At 43.2% G+C, this 21,912-nt stretch overlaps 1 protein-coding gene across 7 annotated transcripts in view; it reads left to right on the plus strand.

The window, feature by feature from the left end:
• FARP2 (FERM, ARH/RhoGEF and pleckstrin domain protein 2) overlaps window positions 1-21,912 on the plus strand; it is a 112,462-nt gene that overhangs the window by 35,428 nt on the left and 55,122 nt on the right. For all 7 annotated transcript variants that reach the window (XM_059393925.1, XM_059393927.1, XM_059393928.1 and 4 more), the window contains exons 3-6: window positions 16,917-17,021; window positions 17,962-18,004; window positions 19,124-19,202; window positions 21,225-21,322. In XM_059393925.1, the coding sequence (XP_059249908.1) occupies window positions 16,917-17,021; window positions 17,962-18,004; window positions 19,124-19,202; window positions 21,225-21,322 (325 nt within the window). The remainder of the gene's footprint in view (window positions 1-16,916; window positions 17,022-17,961; window positions 18,005-19,123; window positions 19,203-21,224; window positions 21,323-21,912) is intronic.

Genomic DNA, 21,912 nt, shown 5'->3' on the forward strand with positions numbered 1-21,912 from the left:
AGGAAATGACAACTTACACTACCATCTTCAAAAGATAAGCCACCGAATATTTTCTGGATTGTTGCAGCATGACCACACCCCTTGTACTCTTTCCCATCTCCATCCTGAAATCCCTCTTAGACACATTTCTGAATTCAAACTTTTCTCTCATTGCTTCTATCTCCAGAAGTTTATCTGTTTTTCACAGCACTGGTTCAAATTCATACTTTATTCATTTTGTTATTCAGGCCTCCTGTTGAGGTTTTGTTTCTGCAGTTATCTTTTTATGTCCCCTTTTAGTTCATTAGTTGCTTCTCTTTTCCCCAAAGTTTGCTCATTGCGTGAATGCTGTGACCTATTACATTGACCTTTTGGAGGACCTTAATTTTTCTTACTGCATTTTCTTTGGTACACTCCACTATCTCTCTTCACTGGGATCAGTTTCTCAGCTTTTGAGGTTGATATCTTTATTTCAGCGGTTTGGTTCTCAGGGTCTGCTCACTCTTGGTTGTCTATGTGTATTTGCAAGTGAGGTTCCAGACTGATCAGTATTGTTTTCACTGACCTTTGGAATAGCCACAAGTTGATTTTCCCAGGTGGGCTTCCTTTCTGAAAATGACAGTTGCCTGGCTGTGAGGCCATGGGAGGGACCAAGATCCTGGCTGGGTGAGTGGGTAGGACACGCTGACAGACAGGTTTCCTCTATGTGTATGAGTTTTTACAAGTACACACAAGTAAGGACAGGCAAGCCACCCAGAAACCTTCTGTTGATGAGGAAGAAAGAAAGGAATTACTCAAGAGGCTGACTGCCAACCCAAGATACCCTTCCTTTCCTTTGATTTTTCCCTAATGCTAAGTTAAAGACAGGAATTAAAAAATAATTAATGGATTGACGGTCCAACTTCTAAAACTCATCAGAAGTAGCACGTTTCTTCTTTGGCTGCTGATATGTAACATACACTGTGTACAGATGTGGCGGGGAAGCAGTGAATTCATGAGGCTGGCCCTCATTCACTTGACGTGTATCCTTTTCGAGGTGCCCTGGCTCTGATGTGAGGAGACTTTAGCAGTCCTTTCCCATAATAGGAGAGTCTCACATTTATCCCCTTCTGTGCTGGTGTCTCGGTCCCCTTGGTGCACTCCATTGCTTCCTCTGTTAAGAAGAGTGCTACTGAGAGGGTGGTTGGGTGATAGGCATTGGGGAGGGTATGTGCTATGGTGAGTGCTGTGAAATGTGTAAGCCTGACGATTCACAGATCTGTATCCCTGGGGCAAATAATACATTATATGTTAATAAAAATAATTAAAGAAGTGTGCTACTGATTCTGTGTTCTCAGGCTGAAACCACCTTCCCCCATCTGTAAGATCCACTTGAAGGCACAGTTGTTGTTGCTGTTTTTTTCCTGACAAAATTTGGGGATATAAGTAGGGAACTAGTGGGACAGTACCTAAGTGAACCACAGTTTAATTATGACTCTTGCCCTGTTAAGCCTTACCTGATCCTGCTGAGCTTCCGCTACCATGACAGGGCGGTCGGTTGCTAATGACAGCTTGAGCTTGGACAGATTACCAGAGGGCCACTGTAGATTGGACTTTTTTGCCTCCAGTATGAAATCTCTTCTTTCCAGGCAGAAGATGTTAAGGCTGTGCCAACCACGGGCATTTTCCAGGGTCTCCCTGCTGAATTATTCATGGTCTACACCAGTAATGTGAGCTGGGAAATGTTATAGCAGTGATTATTAACTAGTGACAGGGCTGAACTACTAAGAGGAAGAGGGAATCCTGAAGAATGCAGACTAGGAGTTGGTGTGAACAGCTACGAGTGCAAGCTTGGAAAAGGTCTCTTCCCCCAAGGCCAAAGTCCAGACTTACAGATGGTGGAGGCACTGGCTAAGGTGTCCCGGAATGGGCTGGAAGGAAGCACACTGGCCCCCAGCAAGACTGGAATGGAAGGGGATCCCAAGAAGGTGCAGCCGTGGAGTCTTCTGCACACAGCTAGCAAGGAAGCTACCTGCTGGGCATAGCAGCAAGAAAGCCCAAAGCCCTAGGGTCAGGGAGAGAACCTCCTTCTTGTATCCCCCAGCACACTTTCCTGACAAGGCAGCTTGTAAAAGAGAGTTGTCTCTCAGGGCCTGCCCAGGATCACAAAGCAAGGCAATAAAGGGTAGATTTGGAGGAGAGAAGCAATAAATGGATACGTAGCTCACCCCTGTTAATAGGTTCAAATTTGGGAATTTTAAATTGTCCTGTGTCCTTGAGTAAGAAAAACTGTTGTAGAAAGAACTGGGTACCAATGGATCCATCAATAAATAAGCTCTCATGTTATGCCTGTGTCCTATGGTAGAGATAATTTGTGCAAGATATTCTTTTCAGTCTGAGAACACTGAATGCATAGGGATACATTTCTCCTTTCAGGATATAGAATCCCCTCTCTGATAAGCAGAAATGGCAGTTATATCTTTAGGCTCTCAAATTCAACACAAGTCCTTATGGCTTTCAGTGCAGTTTGGGTTGATCTCTGGTGCATAGCATTTTTGGGGATATGTGAGAGCCTGACATTTGAAAGTGTGCCAGAGTGGGAATTAAATGCCTATCAAAAATGTTGGTGACCTTTCAAAGAATCTAGAATGAATGTAACTACAGTTTCTTGTGAGCTCTCAAGATTATTTTCATTTTACAACATAATATTATAAAAGGAAATTTTTAGACACAATTATTAGACACAGATTTTAAGTAACGAAATTACAGAGCTATGAATTATATAATAGGAGTAGGCATCTGGGTAGATGGAGGAATTATAATTTAGGAAATGAACTGTAAATGGGCATATGAAACAAACAAGTCGAAGGACTAAATCAAGCTTTTTCCAGAATTTTCCCACAGTGCTCAAGACAAAGAATAAAGAAGTACTTTGTTAGCTGAGATTTTGTAGCCCATTTCCATCCAGACAAAATCTTTAATGGTACTTTTGTCTATGTAAATTTTTAACAATATGCTTTATGTCTAAACTTGGAGAAGAACTGTAACACTGCGGCCAACTGGAAAATGGAAACTCTGAACAAAAAATTTTGGTTTTTAACCTATATTTTGTATATTATGTTTTTAATGATGTTTCTTCTCCAGTCTAGTGTTTGAAACACAGTTCTAATTTGAGTGACTGCTTACCTCAGTGGGAAGTGGGTTGTGAAGGCAGTTTTCTTCTGTTTTATCTGTTGACGATGCCAGTGCTTCCACTATCTGTAAGACCTTTCCAGTATAGAGTTCAGAAACTCTCTTTCCCTTTGCTACCTTGGGAATGTACAGTGGGTATGGGTCCTGCACTCCACCTGATGGTCCATTTCTGGATTTTAGGAGCAGATGATGCTTACCCCAAGCTTTATTAAGGTTTGCCTCTCTATGATTCATGTTTTAATGAATCATGGGCACAGAGCCATGAATTAATATTTGTGTATGGTGTGAGGTAGGGGTTGATGTTTGTTTTTTCCCGTACAGTTACTCACTTCCCTCGGCTCCAGTTGTTTGAAAGATCATCCTTCCTGCACTGAATCACATGGGTTCCTTTATTGTAAGTCAGGTGACTGTGGGGCTCTGTTTCTTGGCTCTTATGTGCTCCACAGTTCTGTTTTTGCACTGATACCATACTGTCTTAATTACTATAGCTTTAGAATAAGTCCTGATATCTGACAGTCTAAGTCCTCCAACTTTGCTCTTCTTTAAGATTGTCTTTGCTTACCAGGCTTTGGTATTTATATTGCTTTTTAATCTGCTTGTCAATTTCTGTGAATGCAGACTGCTGGGATTTTGATTGGAATGGCATTGAATGTGTGGATCTCGTGGGGAGCACTGATGTCTTATATGGAGGGATATGCTGTGTTCATAGATGGGAGAATATCGAGCATATCCCACCAGATGGTTAGGTCTTCTTTAGCTTTTCTCAGGAATGTTTTTTAATTTTCAGTATAGCAGACTTCTGTGTCTTTTCACCATAGATGGCATGTCCTAGATTTCATTATCTAGTTGTTTATTATCAATTTATAGAAATAGAATTGCTTTTTGTGCATTGACTTTACATTCTGTGACCTTGCTAATTTCATTTATTAAATCTGATAGTATAATTTAGATTCTTTTGTTTTCAGCTGCTAGCTGAATTTCTGTATTTTTTTTATTTTTGAGGCTTCTATTTTGGAGCAGTCTCAAACTTTGAAAAAAGGCACATGGTACAAAGATTTTTCCTTTCCTGAATTATTTGAGAGCAAGTTGCCCCAGCACTCTTATACTTCAAGTGTATTTCCTACAAACAAGGAGGTTCTTCATCATTGGGATTCAGAAAATTACTATGAATCCCTTGCTACCCTCAGGTCCCCAGGCCCCATTCAGGTTCCCCCACCAGTCCCACTAGTGTCTTTTTTAACAAATGACCCTGTGTACAGTCCCCTCTCTATTCTCCAGCTTGTGTGACTTTCACAACCCGGACACTTTGAGGTTCACAGCAGGTAATTTGTAGGTGAGTCTCCGGTGGACTCTGCTGTTTCCCCATGATGCGATCCAGGCCGTGCGCCTTTGGCAGCGTGTTACCTACTGAACATTTGTGTCCACCAAAATCCATATGTTGAAACCTGACCCCCACTGTGATGGTATTTGGAGGTAGGGTCTTTGGGAGGGAATTAGATCATGAAGGTGGAGCCCTCCTAAATGGGATTAGTACCCCTAAAAGAGAAAGCTCAGAGTTCTCAGCCCCTTCCATCATGTGAGGACACAGCTGAAAGCCATTATGGAAGCTGAAAGCGGGCCTCCGCCAGACACCCAATTTGCCAGTGCCTTGATCTTGGCCTCCCAGCTTCCAGAGCCTGAGAAATCATTGTATATTGTTTTAGCCGCACAGTCTGGGATAGCAGTCTGGATGAACTAAGATAGAGGGATGGCACAGATGGGATGCTGAGCCTCACTGCATTCTCTGACATGGTGTACAATTTCAGTTCATCCTGTTTCTGGCAGTGTTCACTCTGGGTTCATCCTGCTCTCTTTCTGCCCCCAACCTGGTATTGGCCCTTTCTCCAAGGAAGATCTGTGTTTGAGGTATGCTCCTAACCTTCTGAGTCTTGCTGATCCCAGGACCTGTCAGCGCACAGAGCCAGGGCCTGTGGCGCTCTATGCCAGGCCATCCTCCCACGTAGACATAGTCCCTGTTGCTGCTCTCCATCCTACTGTGGGCTGCTGTTTTCTGCAGACATTACCTCCCTCCACTCTGACACACCACTGCACTACGGAGTGACCAGTTGCCACATCTGGGCTTCAGTATCCTGCACTTGGCCCCTGTGTGCCAACAGCCCACCTCCCTGACCCATATTGAGCCTTACTTTTTTATTTTTAAAAAAATCACATAGACTTTTTAAAAAATAGGTTGGTACATGCTCATGATACAAATTTCAAAAAAGTATAGAAGGGTACGCAGTCACAAAGTTTAGTTCTCTGCAAACAACCACCACTCCTGTTTACTGCGCTCCTTCCAGAGCATTTTCCTGCATATATGTGTGTCTGCGTATTTACATCTATATGTGCGCTCCCCACATGGACGGTGGCATAGGCACGGCCCTGCACCTTGCTTTGTTCCCTCAGCACTGTATCTTGGGGGTCTTTCCATTTCTGCATGACCCTGGTTGTGCCATAGTTTATTGACCTGTCCTGTTGGGGTAGATTTAGGGTAGTTTAGTCATTTGCTATTAGAAGCATTATTGTAACAAATACTGTTTTATATGCATGGGTTTGCACTTCTGAAATTCTTCCCAGACTGGGATTTTTTGGAGAATGGTGTGGACATTTAGATTTTAGAGGTAGCTGCAGCCAGGCTCGCACAGCGTCGGGGCCAGCGGTTTGCCCACAGCCCCATGTGGGAGTGCTTGGCCCAAGCTTGCTCACACAGCGTGTCAGACTCTGAGTTCTGACGCCCTGATCAACCCCACAGTGGAGCCTCCGCCTCATTCAAACCCATGCCTCTCTGCTCAGGAGTCGCATCGAGCCTCTCTGCGTGTACAAGTGTCCCTTAGGCCCATTGTTCTCATCACTTCATAATCTTTTTACTTACTGATGTTTTCAATCTGGTGTGTTTTACTTTTTTTCTTAAGATTTTATTTGTTGTTAGAGAGAGCACAAGCAGGGAGGAGGGGCAGGTGGAGAAGCAGACTCCCTGCTGAGCAGGGAGCCCAGTGTGGGGCCTGATTCCAGGACCCCAGGATCCTGACCTGAGCCGAAGGCATGTGTTTAACTGACTGTACCACTCAGGTGCCCATGCAGTCAGTTTGTTTTAAAGAAATTTGCACTTTGCTGTGACATGAGCTGTTGCCTCCCCGTGTGTCTTTGACTTGACAGCAGTTTCTTTTCTTGTCTTTTTTCTTTTCTCTTTTTCTTTTAAGATTGGGGTTTGTTTGTTTGTTTGTTTGTTTGTTTTAAGATTTTATTCATTTATTTGACAGACATAGAACACAAGTAGGCAGAGAGGCAGGCAGAGAGAGAGAGAGAGAGAATCAGGTTTCCCACTGAGCAGAGAGCCCAATGTAGGGCTCTATCCCAGGACCCTGGGATCACGACCTGAGCCAAAGGCAGAGGCTTTAACCCACTGAGCCACCCTAGATTGGGGTTTTTTTATTTGTTTGGGTTTTTTAAGATTTGATTTATTTCTTTGACACAGAGAAAGAGAGCTCAAGTAGGCACAGTGGCAGACAGAAGGAGAGAGGGAGAAGCAGGTTCCCCACTGAGCAGGGAGCCTGATGCAGGACTCAATCCTAGGATCTTGGGATCATGACCTGAGCCAAAGGCAGACACACAACTGACTGAGCCACCCAGGTGCCCCAAGATTTTTTTTTTCTTAAGATTATTTATATGAGACACACACACACACCACTGTGAGTTGGGGAAAGGAATGATGGGAGAGAGAGAGAGAATCCTCAGAGAGATTCCCTGCTGAGCAAGGCCCCTGATGTAGGGCTCTATCCCAGGACCCCGAGACCATGACCTAGGCAAACTCAAGAGCTGGGTGGCCACATAACCAGCTGAGCCACCCAGCTCAGTCCCCTTAAGATAAGTATTCCTTAGTACTATATATTTTTTTTTAATTTTATTTATTTATTTGACAGAGAGAGAGAGAGAACGCACACAAGCAGGGGGAGAGGCAGAGGGAGGGGAGAGGCAGGCTCCCTGCAGAGCAAGGGAAGCTTGATGCGGGGCTCGATCCCAGGACTCCGGGATCATGACCTGAGCCAAAGGCAGTGGCTTAACCCACTGAGCCACCCAGGTGCCCAGGACTATATTTTTAAGTCAGCACTCTGTCCACTGTGGAACTCCAACTCACTGTCCCCAGCCATCTGGGCACCTGTAACAGCTTCTTGTGCACACACTTTACTTGCTGTCCCCCATTTCTCAAGCCCCTTGTTAGGGTGCTAAACTTATGGTGTGTCCTGAACACAGCTTTTCACCACAGAGAGTATGAAACAAAACTGTCTCATTTCAGGACTTTGATGAGTGGATGTTTTTGTCTTTAGATGTTTTATTCATCTTGAAATTATTACATGAGGTAAGGGTACAACCTTGTTTTTTTCCGGAGGGACACCAAGTGGCATTTGCTGAATAATGTATGCTCCTCCCACTGAATGACCTGCTCCCCCAGCTGACTGACCTGAGACACCATGTTTATCAGGCCTCCAGTACTCTATATATTTGGGTATATTTCTTTATCTCCTAATCTGTTCTAGTTATTTCTCTATGTGGACAGGCACCAGAACCAAACATTTTAATTCCTGTGGTTTTCACCAAATTGAATATCTGGTAAGGCTAGTCCTCACCTAATTTTCTTTTTCATTGGCATGCTTGCATTTAAAAGAAAATCCCAACTGTAGAATTAGTCTATCATGTTCCTCGGAGAACCCTTTTAATCCTTGTATTAGGACAGCGTGGGATCTGGCTGAATTCAAAGAGCACAAATATCCTGTGAAGGCTGTTTGTGGTCAAGAAAACCATGGGCCCTGCACCTCTTCACGCCCCTTCTGCAGTCCCCTTTTTCTCATAAAACGTTCTCCATGAAGCTTTCTTTTGTTAAGTTTATTCCAAGACACTTCAACTCTTTTGTGGCTGTTACAAATGTGGTTCTTCCTTTCTGTCATGAAAATGGTGGTTAATTGTGTATGGGTGAAAGCTGTTTGGATGTATGTATAGAAATTTCTCCCCCACCACCTAACTGAAGTCCATGTTTTTCATAATAGTTTTCTAATAGATGTTCCTGGGTTTTCAAAGTAAATTATCATACCTACAAATAATAATAGTTTTGCATCCCTTCTGATTTTTTTTTTTTTTTTACAGACAAGATCACAAGTAGGCAGAGAGGCAGGTGGTAGGGGTGGGACGAAGGCAGAGGTTTAACCCACTGAACTACCCAGGCACCCCTCTTCTGATTTTTTACCTTTCATTTTTACCTTTCATTTCTCTATTTTGATATTGGTGTCACATAGTAGTGATTGAGTGTGCTGTTGAGAGTGGCCTCCTTGTCTTGTTAAATGTTAAAGAATCACTTTTTCTTCCTATTTTATTAAGAATTTATATCAAGGGGGCCTCTGGGTGGCTCCATCATTAAGCGTCTGTCTTCGGCTCAGGTCATGATCCCAGGGTCCTGGTATGAAGCCGTACCAAGCGCCCTACTCAGCAGGGAATCTGCTTCCCCTTCTCTGTTTGTCTGCCACTCCCTTTGCTTGTGTGCTCTCTCTCTCTCTCTCTCTCTGTCAAATAAATAAATCTATTTCTTTAAAAAGAATTTGTATCAAGAGCATCTAGGTTGAGCATCTGCCTTTGGCTCACGTCATGATCCCAGGGTCCTGGGATTGAGCCAGTGTCGGGCCCCTTGCTCAGTGGGGAGTCTGCTTCTCCCTCTCCTGCTGTGCACTCTCTCTCTCTTTCTCTTTCTCAAATAAGTAAAAATGATTTTTACTTTTTTAAAAAAGAATTTATATCAAGAGGAATAATTGAATTGTATCAGATGCCTTCTCAGATTCTGGGAATAATCCTAAGGATTTTTTTTCTGACACATCTACTGATATGATATAGTGATAAATATGCTGATACTGTATTGAATTATCCTGTTTTTTAATTAATTTTACTTGGTTATGGTACATTAATCTTTGAGTTGTTGGTGGATTATGTTTGCTAGTATTTTACTCAGGATTTTTTTTTAACTTGAGAGGGGTGGGGAGAGTGCAGAGGAAGAGAAAGAACCTTAGGCAGACTTCACGCCCAGCATGCAGCCCAACATGGGGCTCTGTCTCAGGTCCCTGAGATTACCACCTGAGCCGAAACCTAGAGTCAGACGCTCAATCGACTGAGCCACCCAGGGATCCCTTACTCAGGATATTTTCACTGATACCTATGACTTAGACTTTTTCTCTCAGGGTTGTCTGTGTGCTTGTATGGAGTTTGGGGGCTGTTCCCCAAGAAAGACATTTAGAAGAGACCACTACCACCACCTACCGTGTATCAGACCAATTTAAATAACTTTGGAAATGCTGTCCTTATGTGATTTGTGGAAACACCTGATTCTCCTGGTTGTTGTGTTGTAGGAGTTCAGTATGTATTTCAGGTGACACAGAATACAAAGTTCCTTTTCTTTGACTAAACATAGGATATTTGACTGGGAAAGGCTTTTTTCCTTGGTAAAATTTACTCCTGTCCAGGAGTTAAACCCACATAGATATGTATATGTGTGTATGGATACGTGTGTGTATATGTGTGTATATTAAAATAGAAACATGGGTAATTAAATGTATTTTTATGCCCAGATTTAAAAACCCTGTTCTGGGTTTGGACACTGGTGCGTCGTGAATGTGCTCCTGTGTGTCTGCACACCTGATGCATGCTGGCCTCCCTCAGTCAGTTGGGCCAGCCTCCTGGAGCAAGCCCAGGCTGCATAACTGTGGGTAGAGGGCTTGGGGAGGGCTGTTCACCCCACCACTGTGCCACATAGGATGGCCGTGCCGCTAAGAGAGGAGAGGGGAGAGCTGCAGCATGGCAGAGCAAATGTGGCTGTTTCCGGTCTGTCGGGGATGCACCTGTTGTGTGCTGGGCCTGGAGATTCAAGGATGGGTGACACAGTCTCTGACCATCTTGTAGTAGGAATGCCCCCAAACAGATGGGTGAACAACAATGCCATAAGTGCGGTGCTGGGGATAAGTGCCAAAGGGTGTGGTGCATAAGTGGAGCTGACTGAATTTGAGGAACCTTACCCTTGAGGTAACGAACTCCTCAGGTTCTCAGAGCGTCTGCCGGAGACCGACAGAGTGGGAGAGGGTGTCTCCCTGTGAGGAGCAGCGGGACATCCAGGTTGCCCCGGACGGGTGAAGCCAAGTCATGTGGGGCTGTGCACACTGACCTGTGAGGGCATTCCCTCCTGTAGGGCTCCCCGCCTGCATGCCCCTCCAGTCCTGGAGGAGGGCAGACGGCTGTGGGAGAGCTTCCTGGGGGGACTGGTTAGTGTTCGAGGAGCTGTAGCCGACGTCATGATTTCCACGGAGTGATGACCAGCTCACCACCAAGGGATCTGACTGTATGTCCGTCCAAGAGGCCCTGGTGTGGGCACATTTTCTACGGGAGCACAGGGGGCATGCAGGCACTGGCATGCCTCTGTGGCACCGTTACCCCAGAGTGAGCCCTGCCTTGATCCGTGTAAGAGGTGGCATTATGGTCCTTACGTCCAAAGAACTTGCTCTTCTGTGCTGAGGTGCACTGTCAGTGAAGGACCCCTTTGCAGCCCACCTTTCCATTCCCATGAGGTGTGTTGTGTTATGTTGTGATTCACTGCATGCTTCTTTGTCCCAGTGCAGTGCAGATTTTTGCATTTTCACGTAAGAATTCTCATTTTAGGGGTGTAAACACTTCTTGTGTTTAGTGAGAGAGTCTACTGGTTAAACTTGAAGGAACATGATGTCCTTTGGGATGATGCAGATTTGCCTTTCTTCCCACTTACATATGTTATTTTCTCATTGCAAAAATGACAGATGCTTGGGGCATCTGGGTGGCTCAGTCCGGTAAGCATCTGCCTTCAGCTCAAGTCATGATCCCAGGGTCCTGGGATCAAGACCAGTGTCGGGCTCCCAGCTCATGTTCTCTCTCTCTCTCTTGCTACCTGTCCTATCTCTGTCGCTACCTGTGTCTCTCTCGCTGTCAACTAAATAAATAAAATCTTTTTTAAAATGATGGGTGATCTCAATGGGAAGGCTGTCAGCTTTCCCCATTGAGAATGGTAGTTGCTGTGGGTTTTCCATAGATAGATTTTATGAAGTTGGGGAATGTTCCCGCTATCCCTATACTTTGAATCGCTTTAATCAGGAATGGATGCTATATCTTGTCAAATGCTTTTTCTGCATCAGTGGAGAGGACCATGTAGTTCTCTCTCTCTTATGATTTGTTCTATCACATTGATTGATTTGTGAATGTTGAACCACCCCTGCATCCCATGGATAAATCCCACCTGGTCATGGTGGATAATCTTTTTAATGTACTGTTGGATCCTATTAGCTAGGATCTTCTTGAGAATCTTGGCATCCATATTCATCAGGGATATTGGTCTGAAATTCTTCTTTTTGGTGGGGGTCTTTGCCTTGTTTGAGGATAAGGGTAATGCTGGCTTCGTAGAAAGAGTCTGAAAGTTTTCCTTCTGTTTCTATTTTTTGAAACAGCTTCAGGAGAATAGGTATTATTTCTTCTTTGAAAGTTTGGTAGAATTCCCCAGGGAATCCATCAAGTCCTGGGCTCTTTTGGGAGGTTTTTGATCCCTGCTTCAATCTCGTTACTAGATATCGGTCTATTCAGGTTGCCAGTTTCTTCCTGATTCAGTTTTGGAAGTTTATAGGTTTATAGGAATGCATCCATTTCTTCTAGGTTGCTTAACTGTCGATATAACTGTCGATAATAATTTCTAATGATTGTTTCTATTTCTTTGATGTTAGTCCTGATCTCTCCCTTTTCATTCAAAATTTATTAATTTAAGTCCTCTCTCTTTTCTTTTGGATTAGTTTGGCCAATGGTTTATCAATCTTACTGATTCTTTCAAAAAACCAGCTTCAGTTTCATTGTTGTGTTCTACTGTATCTCTAGTTTCTGCCTCATTGATCTTTGCTCTAATCTTGATTATTTCCCTTCTTGTGTGTGGGGTCGGCATAATTTGTTGTTGATTCTCCAGTTCTTTAAGGTATAAAGAGAGCTGGTATATTCTGAAATTTTCGATATTTTTGAGGGAGGCTTGGATGGTTATGTATTTCCCCCTTAGGACCACATTGCTGTATCCCATAGGTATTGGACTGAAGTGACTCCATTCTCATTGGTTTCCATGAATTGTTTAAGTTCTTCTTTGATTTCCTGGTTGATCTGAACATTCTTAAGCAAGGTGGTCTTTAGCTTCCAGGTGTTTGAATTCCTTCCAAACTTTTTCTTGTGGTTGAGTTCTAGTTTCAAAGCATTGTCATCCAAGAATATGCAGGGAATAATCTCAATCTTTTGGTATCAGTTGCATCCTGATTTTTCATTCAGTATGTGGTCTGTTCTGGAGAAAGTTCCACATACACTTGAGAAGGATGAGTATTCTGTTGTTTCAGGATGGAATGTTCTGTGTGTATCTATGAGATCCATCTGGTCCAATATGTCATTCAATACTCTTGTTTCTTTATTGATTTCCTACTTGGATGATCTGTCTGTTACTGAGAGTGGCATTTTAAGATCCCCTACTATATGTATTCATATTAATATGACTCGTTATCTTGATTAACAATTGTCTTATGTAGTTGGCTGCTCCCGTATTGGGGGCATAAATATTTACAATTGTTAGATCTTCTTGGTGGATAGACCCTTTAAGAATGATGTAGTGTCCTGGGTGCCTGGGTGGCTCAGTGTGTTAAGCCTCTGCCTTTGGCTCAGGTCATGATCTCAGGATCCTGGGATCGAGTCCCGCATCGGGCTCTCTGCTTGGCAGGGAGCCTGTTTCCTCCTCTCTCTCTCTCTCTCTCTGCCTGCCTCTCTGCCTACTTGTGATCTCTCTGTCAAATAAATAAATAAAATCTTAAAAAAAAAAAAAAAGAATGATGTAGTATCCTTCTTTATCTCTGACTACAGTCTTTAACATGACAAGATGCCCACTCTCGCCACTCTTGTTCAACATAGTACTAGAAGTCCTAGTAACAGCAGTCAGACCACAAAAAGAAATAAAAGACATTCAAATTGACAATGAAGAAGTCAAACTCTCTCTCTTCCCAGATGACGTGATACTTTATATGGAAGAAAGACCCAAAATATTCTACCCCCAAACTACTAGAACTCATACAGCAGTTCAGTAATGTGGCAGGTTACAAAATCAATGTACAGAAATCAGTTGCTTTCTTATACACTAACAGTGAAAATACAGAAATGGAAATTACAAGAACTCTAAGAAACCTGGGAATAAACCTAACCAAAGAGGTAAAGGATCTCAAGAAACTACAGAACACTCAATGAAAGAAATTAAAGAAGGCGCAAAAAGATGGAAGACCATTCCATGCTCATGGATCAGAAGAATAAACATTGTTAAAATGTCTATACTGCTTAGAGCAATCTATACTTTCAGTGCCATTCCAATCAAAATTTCACCAGCATTTTTCAAAGAACTGGGACAAACAATCCTAAAATTTGCATGGAACTAGAAGAGATTCTGAATTGCTAAGTAAATATTGAAAAAGAAAAACAAAACTGGGGGCATCATGTTGTCTGATTTTAAGCTTTACTGAAAAGCTGTGATCATCAAGACAGCATGGTACTAGCACAAAAACAGACACATAGACCAGTGGAACAGAGTAGAGAGCCCAGATATGGACGCTCAGCTTTATGGTCAAGTAATCTTCAATAGGGGCGCCTGGGTGGTTCAGTGGTTTGGGCTGCTGCCTTCAGCTCGGGTCATGATCTCAGGGTCCTGGGATTGAGCCCCGCATCGGGCTCCCTCTCTCTCTCTCTCTCTCTGCCTACTTGTGATCTCTGTCTGTCAAATAAATAAATAAAATCTTAAAAAAAATAATCTTCAATAAAGCAGGAAAAAATAACATAGTGGAAAAAAGACAGTCTCTTCAATAAATGGTGCTGGGAGAATTGGAAGCTATGTGTAGAAGAATGAAACTCAACCATTCTCTTACACCATACACAAAGATAAACTCGAAATGGATAAAAGACCTCAACATGAGGCAAGAACCATCAGAATCCTAGAGGAGAACATAGGCAGCAACCTCTTCAACATCAGCCACAGCAACTTCTTTCAAGGCATGTCTCCAAAGGCAAAGAAAACAAAAGGGAAAATGAACTTTTGGGACTTCATCAAGATCACAAGCTTCTGCACACAAAGGAAACAGTCAGTAAAACAAAGGCAACCCATGGAATGGGCGAAGATATTCACAAATGACAGTACAAAGGACTGATATCCAAGATCTATAAAGAACTCCTCGAACTCAAAACACACAAAACAGATAATCACAAGCAAAAAATGGGCAGAAGACATGAACAAACACTTCTCCAAAGAAGATTTTAAAATGGCTAACAGGCACATGAAAAAATGTTCATCATCATTACCATCAGGGAGATTCAGATCAAAACCACATTGAGATACCACCTTACACCAGTTAGAATGGCCAAAATTAGCAATATAGTAAAGAACAAGCGTTGGAGAGGATGTGGAGAAAGGGGAACCCTCTCAAACTGTTGTGGGAGTACAAGTTGGTACAGCCACTTTGGAAAACAGTGTGGATATTCCTTAAGAAACTAAAAATAGAGCTTCCCTATGACCCTGCAATTGCACTATTGGGTATTTACCCCAAAGATACAGATGTAGTGAAAAGAAGGGCCATCTGTACCCCTGTGTTCATAGCAGCAATGGCCACAGTCACCAAACTGACAAAGAACCAAGATGCCCTTCAACAGACGAATGCATAAAGATGTGGTCCATATATACTATGGAGTATTATGCCTCCATCAGAAAGGATGAATACCCAACTTTTGTATCAACATGGATGGGACTGGAATAGATTATGCTGAGTGAAATAAGTCAACCAGAGACAATTATCATATAGTTTTGCTTACTTGTGGAGCATAGGAATAACATGGAGGACATGGGGAGATGGAGAGGAGAAGAGAGTTGGGGGAAAGTGGAGAGGGAGACGAACCATTAGAGATTGTGGACTCTGAGAAACAAACTGAGGGTTTTGGAGGGGAGGAGGTGGGGGGTGGGTGAGCCTGGTGGTGGGTATTAAGGAGGGCGCGTATTGCGTGGAGCATTGGGTTTGTTGCATAAACAATGAATTTTGGAACACTGAAAAGAAATAAAGAAAAAAGGAGGGGGGAATGACAGATGCCATTGATGAAAAATTTATACATTAGAGAATTTAGTCAGCAAGGTAAAAGTGAGAGCACTAGTCCCACCCACCACCTCCCCTCAGTACTAAATGGCAAATGCAGTGTGAGTGCAGCTGTGTGAGAGTATCTGCAGGAGAAAGTTCTAGAAGTAGAATTGCTGGAGCAAAGATATGTGTGTATACTTTAATTGTGGAGGTGTTTCCAAATTCTCCCAGAAGATAGGATGGATCGGGGTTCGCCTGATGGTATGTGACATGGCTGTCTTGCCGCAGCCGCACCACGTCGCTCTCCCAGGCCTCTGAGATAGGGAAAAAAGACACCTTGCTGTTTTAATTTATTTCCTTATTAGAGGGCTTGAGTACCTTTTTCTGTGCCTAAAAGCCATTTATATGTCTTTATCCAATTCATAAGAGCAATACGAAAGATAAATTATAATTTGTTTCAGTATGACTCTAAATTGTAACTTTGTGGGGCGCCTGGGTGGCTCAGTGGGTTAAAGCCTCTGCCTTCGGCTTGGGTCATGATCCCAGGGTCCTGGGATTGAGCCCCGCATCGGGCTGTCTGCTCAGCTAGGAGCCTGCTTCCCCTTCTCTCTCTGCCTGCCTCTCTGCCTACTTGTGATCTCTGTCTCTCAAAATAAATAGAATCTTTTTAAAAAAATAAAATAAAATAAATTGTAACTTTGTTCACTGTTTCTCTGTTTAGAAGTTTTTCATCTTTATTTAATCAGATCTGTCTTTATGCTATACTGAGGAAAACTTAACTTACCTGAAGACTGGAGAAATATTATTCTCTGTTTTTTTTTTTTATTCTTCAGTCCACTGGAATTTTTTCTGTGAGCAGCGCAGACCAGAGATCTAATTCTATTCTTCTTCTAAATGGAGAGCTGGGGCGCATAGGTGGCCCAGCGGGTTGGGCCTCTGCCTTCTGCTTGGGTTGTGATCTCAGGGTCCTGTGATTGAGTCCCGCACCAGGCTCTCTGCTCACCCAGAGCCTGCTTCCCCCTCTCTGCCTACTTTTGATCTCTCTCTGTGCGTCAAATAAATACATAAAATATTTTAAAATTTTTTAAAAAATAAATGGAGAGCTGATTGCCATCTCGTGTTTAAACAGTCCATGTTCTTGCTAATGTTGTTACCAAATAATATTCACTTGGATCTTGTGCAAACATGGGAGTATGAGATCCACCTTTTTAGTAAATATCAAATTGTTTGTTCAGATGTTTTCTGAGGCTGAAAATGGGTTCTGTGTTCTGAAAATGCCCCAAGTTACAAAGAAAAACGGCTACAGACACAACTGAGAATACAAGACTGAAGGAATTGTCTCGCTTTATACTGGTATCAGTTTCTGAGCACAAAGAGCCTTGGGCTCTTTTATTTGCTTTGTGATGGTTTATAAACCTTACAGAAGGTAGAGTGAAGCCAGGAGTTCGGTAGGATGGAGTTTAACATGGGGGAGGCCAGGTCACAGCATGGCGTTTCACACACCTGTGTCAAGGGAAGGCCCTCACCCTCCTGTGTTCCCCTCCCTGCCCCTCACAGCCTAAGCGCGACGGCCAGATGTTGCTGACTCAGGTATGGAGGCGCTTGAACCTGACGGAGTGTGATTACTTCGGGCTGGAGTTTCAGCACCCCCGGTCCTACTGGGTATGTGTCCTTGCCTTATTCTTGCAGATGGGCTCTCGGGAGTTAGAGGTGCTGACTGTGCACGTGACCGCAGAGAGCTCTTGAGGACCTGCTGCAGTGATAGGCACCATCCTCTGTCACGTTGCTGTTACCAGCTGTACTGTGCAGACTCAGACTGCGATTGCCTTTTAGCTAAGCCAAGTTCCCATCCTCCTTAAATTTCTTCTCCCCACCAATACATGTGCCCAGGAAATCCAGAACAACCGCTTAGACATCTGCATGATAATCATTTTGAACAAACTTCTATTAAATACATTGGTTATCCCTCATGTGACATGACAGATGAACCTTGAAAAGTGTGGAACTTTAATATTTACAGGTAGAACTATTTTAAAGAAACCATAATTGGGCCCCTGGGTGGCTCAGTCCATTAAGTGTCCGACTCTTGATTTCAGCTCAAGTCTTGATTTCACGGTTGTGAGTTCAAGCCCCGCATTGGGTTCCTTGCTGGGTGTGGAGTCTACTTAAAAAACAAAACAAAACAAGAAACCAAACTCAGCCTATTCAGGAAGCATGTCAGCATTACAGAGCTCTGCTCACTCCTTCATGCAGTGGCATTCTTGCTCATTAGTTGTTTACAGGTGCACTTTGTACCAAAGATTTGTTTGGCCCTAACAGATACCCCCCCAAAATAATGGTTGGTACCCATGCTGTGTGTAGCTACAGTGTGCACATGACGGAGTGCAGGGGTTCCGGCCTGTGTGGCGTCTCGTCCTCCTCCCACACTTTTCGAAGCAGGCGCTCCTGTGCCCCTCCTGGGTATTCTGTCAGGATTTGACTAGTGTACGAGCAGAGCCTTAAATATGTCTCCTAGTTAGAAACAGTTCTGTATTTTGGAACATTGTTATTAAATAGAGAAATTGTTGAATGGATTTGATCTCTTTTCTTAAATCCTTTTTAGATTTGGCTGGAACCTATGAAGCCCATCATTAGGCAAGTACGAAGTAAGTCATTTTTAAAAAAACTCTTTAAGATTCTGTTCATTTAAGATGCTTTTTTTCTTGACTGTTCACATTGTATGTTCAGATATTCACTGTCAGCACCCTGGGGAGCAGTGGGCTGATCGCCAATAGCACGTGAACTTGGAGGTCATTATGCTGCTTAGTCTCAGCCTGCAGCAGCTGGGGACAGTCAGTGATTCTCAAATGCAGCAGTGACAGGACATGCTCTTGGATGGGTCACTTTAATTTTGGCCAGTATGCAAAAATAAGTAGGCAGTTTCTCCCCCCAAGTTATAAAAGGCATTAAGGTTCTTCGTTAATTAGCTTCTTAATTTTTTTAACAGTTTTTAAAAGTTTATTTTTTGTGGTTTTATTTTTTGAGTATAGTTGACACACAATTTAATTACATTTTTAATAAAATAGTTTATACTGTTTTGTAATTATAAACATTATTTTAGTTAGTCTCTGCTAAATTTTAAAATTTGGGATGCATAGTAATGCCTCTTAGTTACAGGGTGCTCTCCCAGGGTCCAGATTCACCTGCAATCTGGTCCCATGTGAGAGAGAAGGATGAGTGCCAGTAGCTTCATTAGTCACTGGTGACCTAAGGCCATTTAGGTCATCGTGGCCCTGTAGCACGACACCTTCTCTTTTCTGCTTGGTGAAAATTACAGAGCTGTGTTATTATAAAATTTCAGTAAAGCTAAGATGCTCAGATAAGCTAACACCTTCTGCTTTTTCTTTCCTGCAATCCGGTTGTTCTGGTTTAGTGTAATGAATGATGACATTTTTCTTTCACTAAGTATATAAAGATTTCAGAAAATAGTGGGATTGACTTTACTTGTGAAGTTTAATATATTTCCTTACAGGGACGCCTGGGTGGCTCACTTGGCTCACAGTGAAGGTCTGCCTTTGGCTCAGGTGGTGATCCCAGGACTCTGGGCTGGAGCCTGGCATCAGGCTTCTTGCTCAGCAGGGAGTCTGCTTCTCCCTTTCCTTCTGCCTGCCCCTCCACCTACTTATGCGCTCTCGAGCTTGCTTGTGCTCTCTCTCTCTCTCTGACAAATACATAAAATCTTTAAAAAAAAAATTTTTTTTTTAAGTAAGTGTTTCTTTTCACAGGGCCAAAGAACGCGTTGCTTCGCCTAGCAGTGAAATTTTTCCCACCTGATCCGGGTCAGTTGCAGGAAGAATATACAAGGTGCAGTAGCCCCTTCTGAAACACAGCTGAAGCCGGCAGGGTCTGGAATTCACCTGTGTCTCCTGTGTCACCTAGCTCATCAGGGGTTCAGGATCTCTGTGTTCCCAGAATGAATGGAGCTACAACACACACATAGAAGCTGTGACCCACGTGTGGCATTAAAAGAAGTAGTTAACCCTTGCACAAACACAAATGCCAACAGAGCTTAGAAAAGGGTTTATGGTAAAATTTGGGGATGAAGATGGGGGTTATGTGTTAGTGTACTGTGAAAGTGATAGTCTCCAGCTGAGCACAGGTTTGTGCCTGTGTGTGGGTTCTGAGGAGTCTCACTCATCATAAATGTACAAAGTACTCAGCTGGGAGAAGTCTTTATGAATATATGGAGCAGAAATAGTTGAGGTGATTTCTTTTATGGCAGAAGTAAGTGAAAGAAAATGTTTACAGTTGTTTTATCTTGGTAACAGATTATGGAAGCTTTTTTCCTTGTGTTTTATGTACCAACTCAAAACCCAAGATCAGATGTAAGATAAAAGAGAGCTATGATATCATTGTAGAAGTAACAGCTCTTCTGACTAAATATGGATTTCTACGCTCTTATGAACCTCTCCTTAGAACATTTTTATAGAGCCTTGTAACATCACAAAATCACAGACTGTCAGCCTCAGGGAAATGTTGGGATCCCATTAGTCCAGCCCCTCATTTGATGGATAACAAGACTGAACCCCAAGAATAGCAAAAAGTGTTTTTAAGAGTGAACACAGAGCTCACCTTCATAGTGTATTATGTACCTGACATTTACCAAACATCTTCTTTGAGGGAATAACTTTTAAATATATATATATACCTGGAAAGTAACAAGGAAGAGGAAGTGTTACCTAATTCTGGGTCCTGGGGCCAAGGTATGTTTATTTAGAAGTTCCTTTTTTTCTATTTATAAGAAAAATTTACTGTTCATGATAAAAGAAAAGAAACTTCACAGTAAAGCTATGTAGAAAGTGAATGTAGTCCTTGCTCTCTGCCCACGGCATTGTCCCCAGAAGTAGTACCGCTTGAGGTGTGCCTTCCAGATGGGTTCATAGGATATACAAGTGGACGTGGGTCTTTAAAAACAATACTTTATAAAGCGGTGGTATCACTGCACGCAGAGTACTTTAGGTTTGTTGTTTCTTGTTTTGTTTTCTACTCACATGTTGTAGTCTGTCATGGATGTCTTTCCACAGCAGTGCGAGTGTCTACAGTCTGTGTTATTGAACTCTTTTCCTATCCATGCAATTAGATGATTTCCAGTGTTTCTTTGCTGTATCGCTGCAAGTAAACAGCCTTGCCCACATATCTTTGTAAACTCTGGAAAATATATCTCCAGGAAAGTTTCATAAAGGTGAAACTGCTAAGTTCAAGGGTGGGCACATTTAAATTGTAAACTCACTCTCGAGTATAAATTCCAATAAGGAGACAGTTTGTCTTGCATTGTACTTCCACCTCCAGGATTAGTACCTGGACTGTAATACTTGCTCAGCAATTATTTGTTGATGGAATAAATGAATATATGAATATACTGAATATATTCAAATTGTCTTCTCTAGTTACATTCTTACCATTCAGGAGTGCCTGTTTCTCTGATTCTAGCCAAGACCAAATATCTTCAATCTGTCTACAGCTCTTAGAGCCGCATTTAAAGTCATATCTTAATTGGATATTTTTCCTCTTTCACAGCAGAATTGTTGAGCACAGTTTTGTGTGTGTAACTGAAGTAATGAGAACTTGTGAGCTTCCCCTTAAAGGTGTGGTGTGTTTGGAAGGCGAGCGTCTGAGAGCTTCTGTGTGTGCAGTCCTCTGCGCGTGACCCCGTCCACTGAGCCGCCACCTGCGAAGGGCCTCCTGTCACTTTGCCTTTGCTCACGGTCTGCTCTGATGTCCCTGGTTGCTGCTGTTTCCTGGGGCTCTGTGCTCTCCTGTGATGCAGATATGGGGGTACACGCCAGGGCCTTTGGAGTTGACATTTGTGCTGTTTTGAACTCCTAGATACCTGTTTGCCTTGCAACTTAAGAGAGACCTCCTGGAGGAGCGTCTGCCCTGCACAGACACCACGGCTGCCCTCCTGGCATCCCACCTTCTGCAGGGTGAGTATCTCCCTGCCCTGGGCAAAGGCACCAGCCACGTCCAAGGCCTGAAATGCACAGTGCTCTTGACCACTGGCACCTGAAACACCTTAAGGTTCGTGAGTGTGAGGAAGACCAGGCCTTTAATTTGCCCATTTCCTCTGATAAGCTGGAGATTAACATCTACGAAGTGGAGGTTCTTGAGGCAGTCCCCACCCAGAAAGAAAGGCTCAAGGCCAAGGTCTGCAGCCACACAGGGTCTTTGGAAATGTCTCTCCTTTGTGCCTTCTTGCATTTTCCCATCAGTGTTCAGTCTGGGAGCCAAATGGCAGCCCTGACCCTAAGCATCCCTGGAAAGAGACCTCTCTGGCATGAACGTCACAGCCCCTCTGGTGATGAGTTAGGTATCAAACCCTGAGAAGAAAGAACACATTTCTCAGTATGTCACACAGAGCAAGGGATGGCTCAGAAGAACAGGGAGAATTATGGCGTAGGAAGAGGTTATGAAAGCAGCCTGTGCCTTGCTGGAGCTTTATGGAGCCCTCAGCTGACAGAGGAGGAGGAGGGAAGCACGCCGCTGCTAGGCTGGAGTTCCCCCGGTGCCGAATAAC

The sequence above is a fragment of the Mustela nigripes genome, chromosome 3 (assembly GCF_022355385.1).
Source record: "Mustela nigripes isolate SB6536 chromosome 3, MUSNIG.SB6536, whole genome shotgun sequence".
Classification (NCBI taxonomy): domain Eukaryota; kingdom Metazoa; phylum Chordata; class Mammalia; order Carnivora; family Mustelidae; genus Mustela; species Mustela nigripes.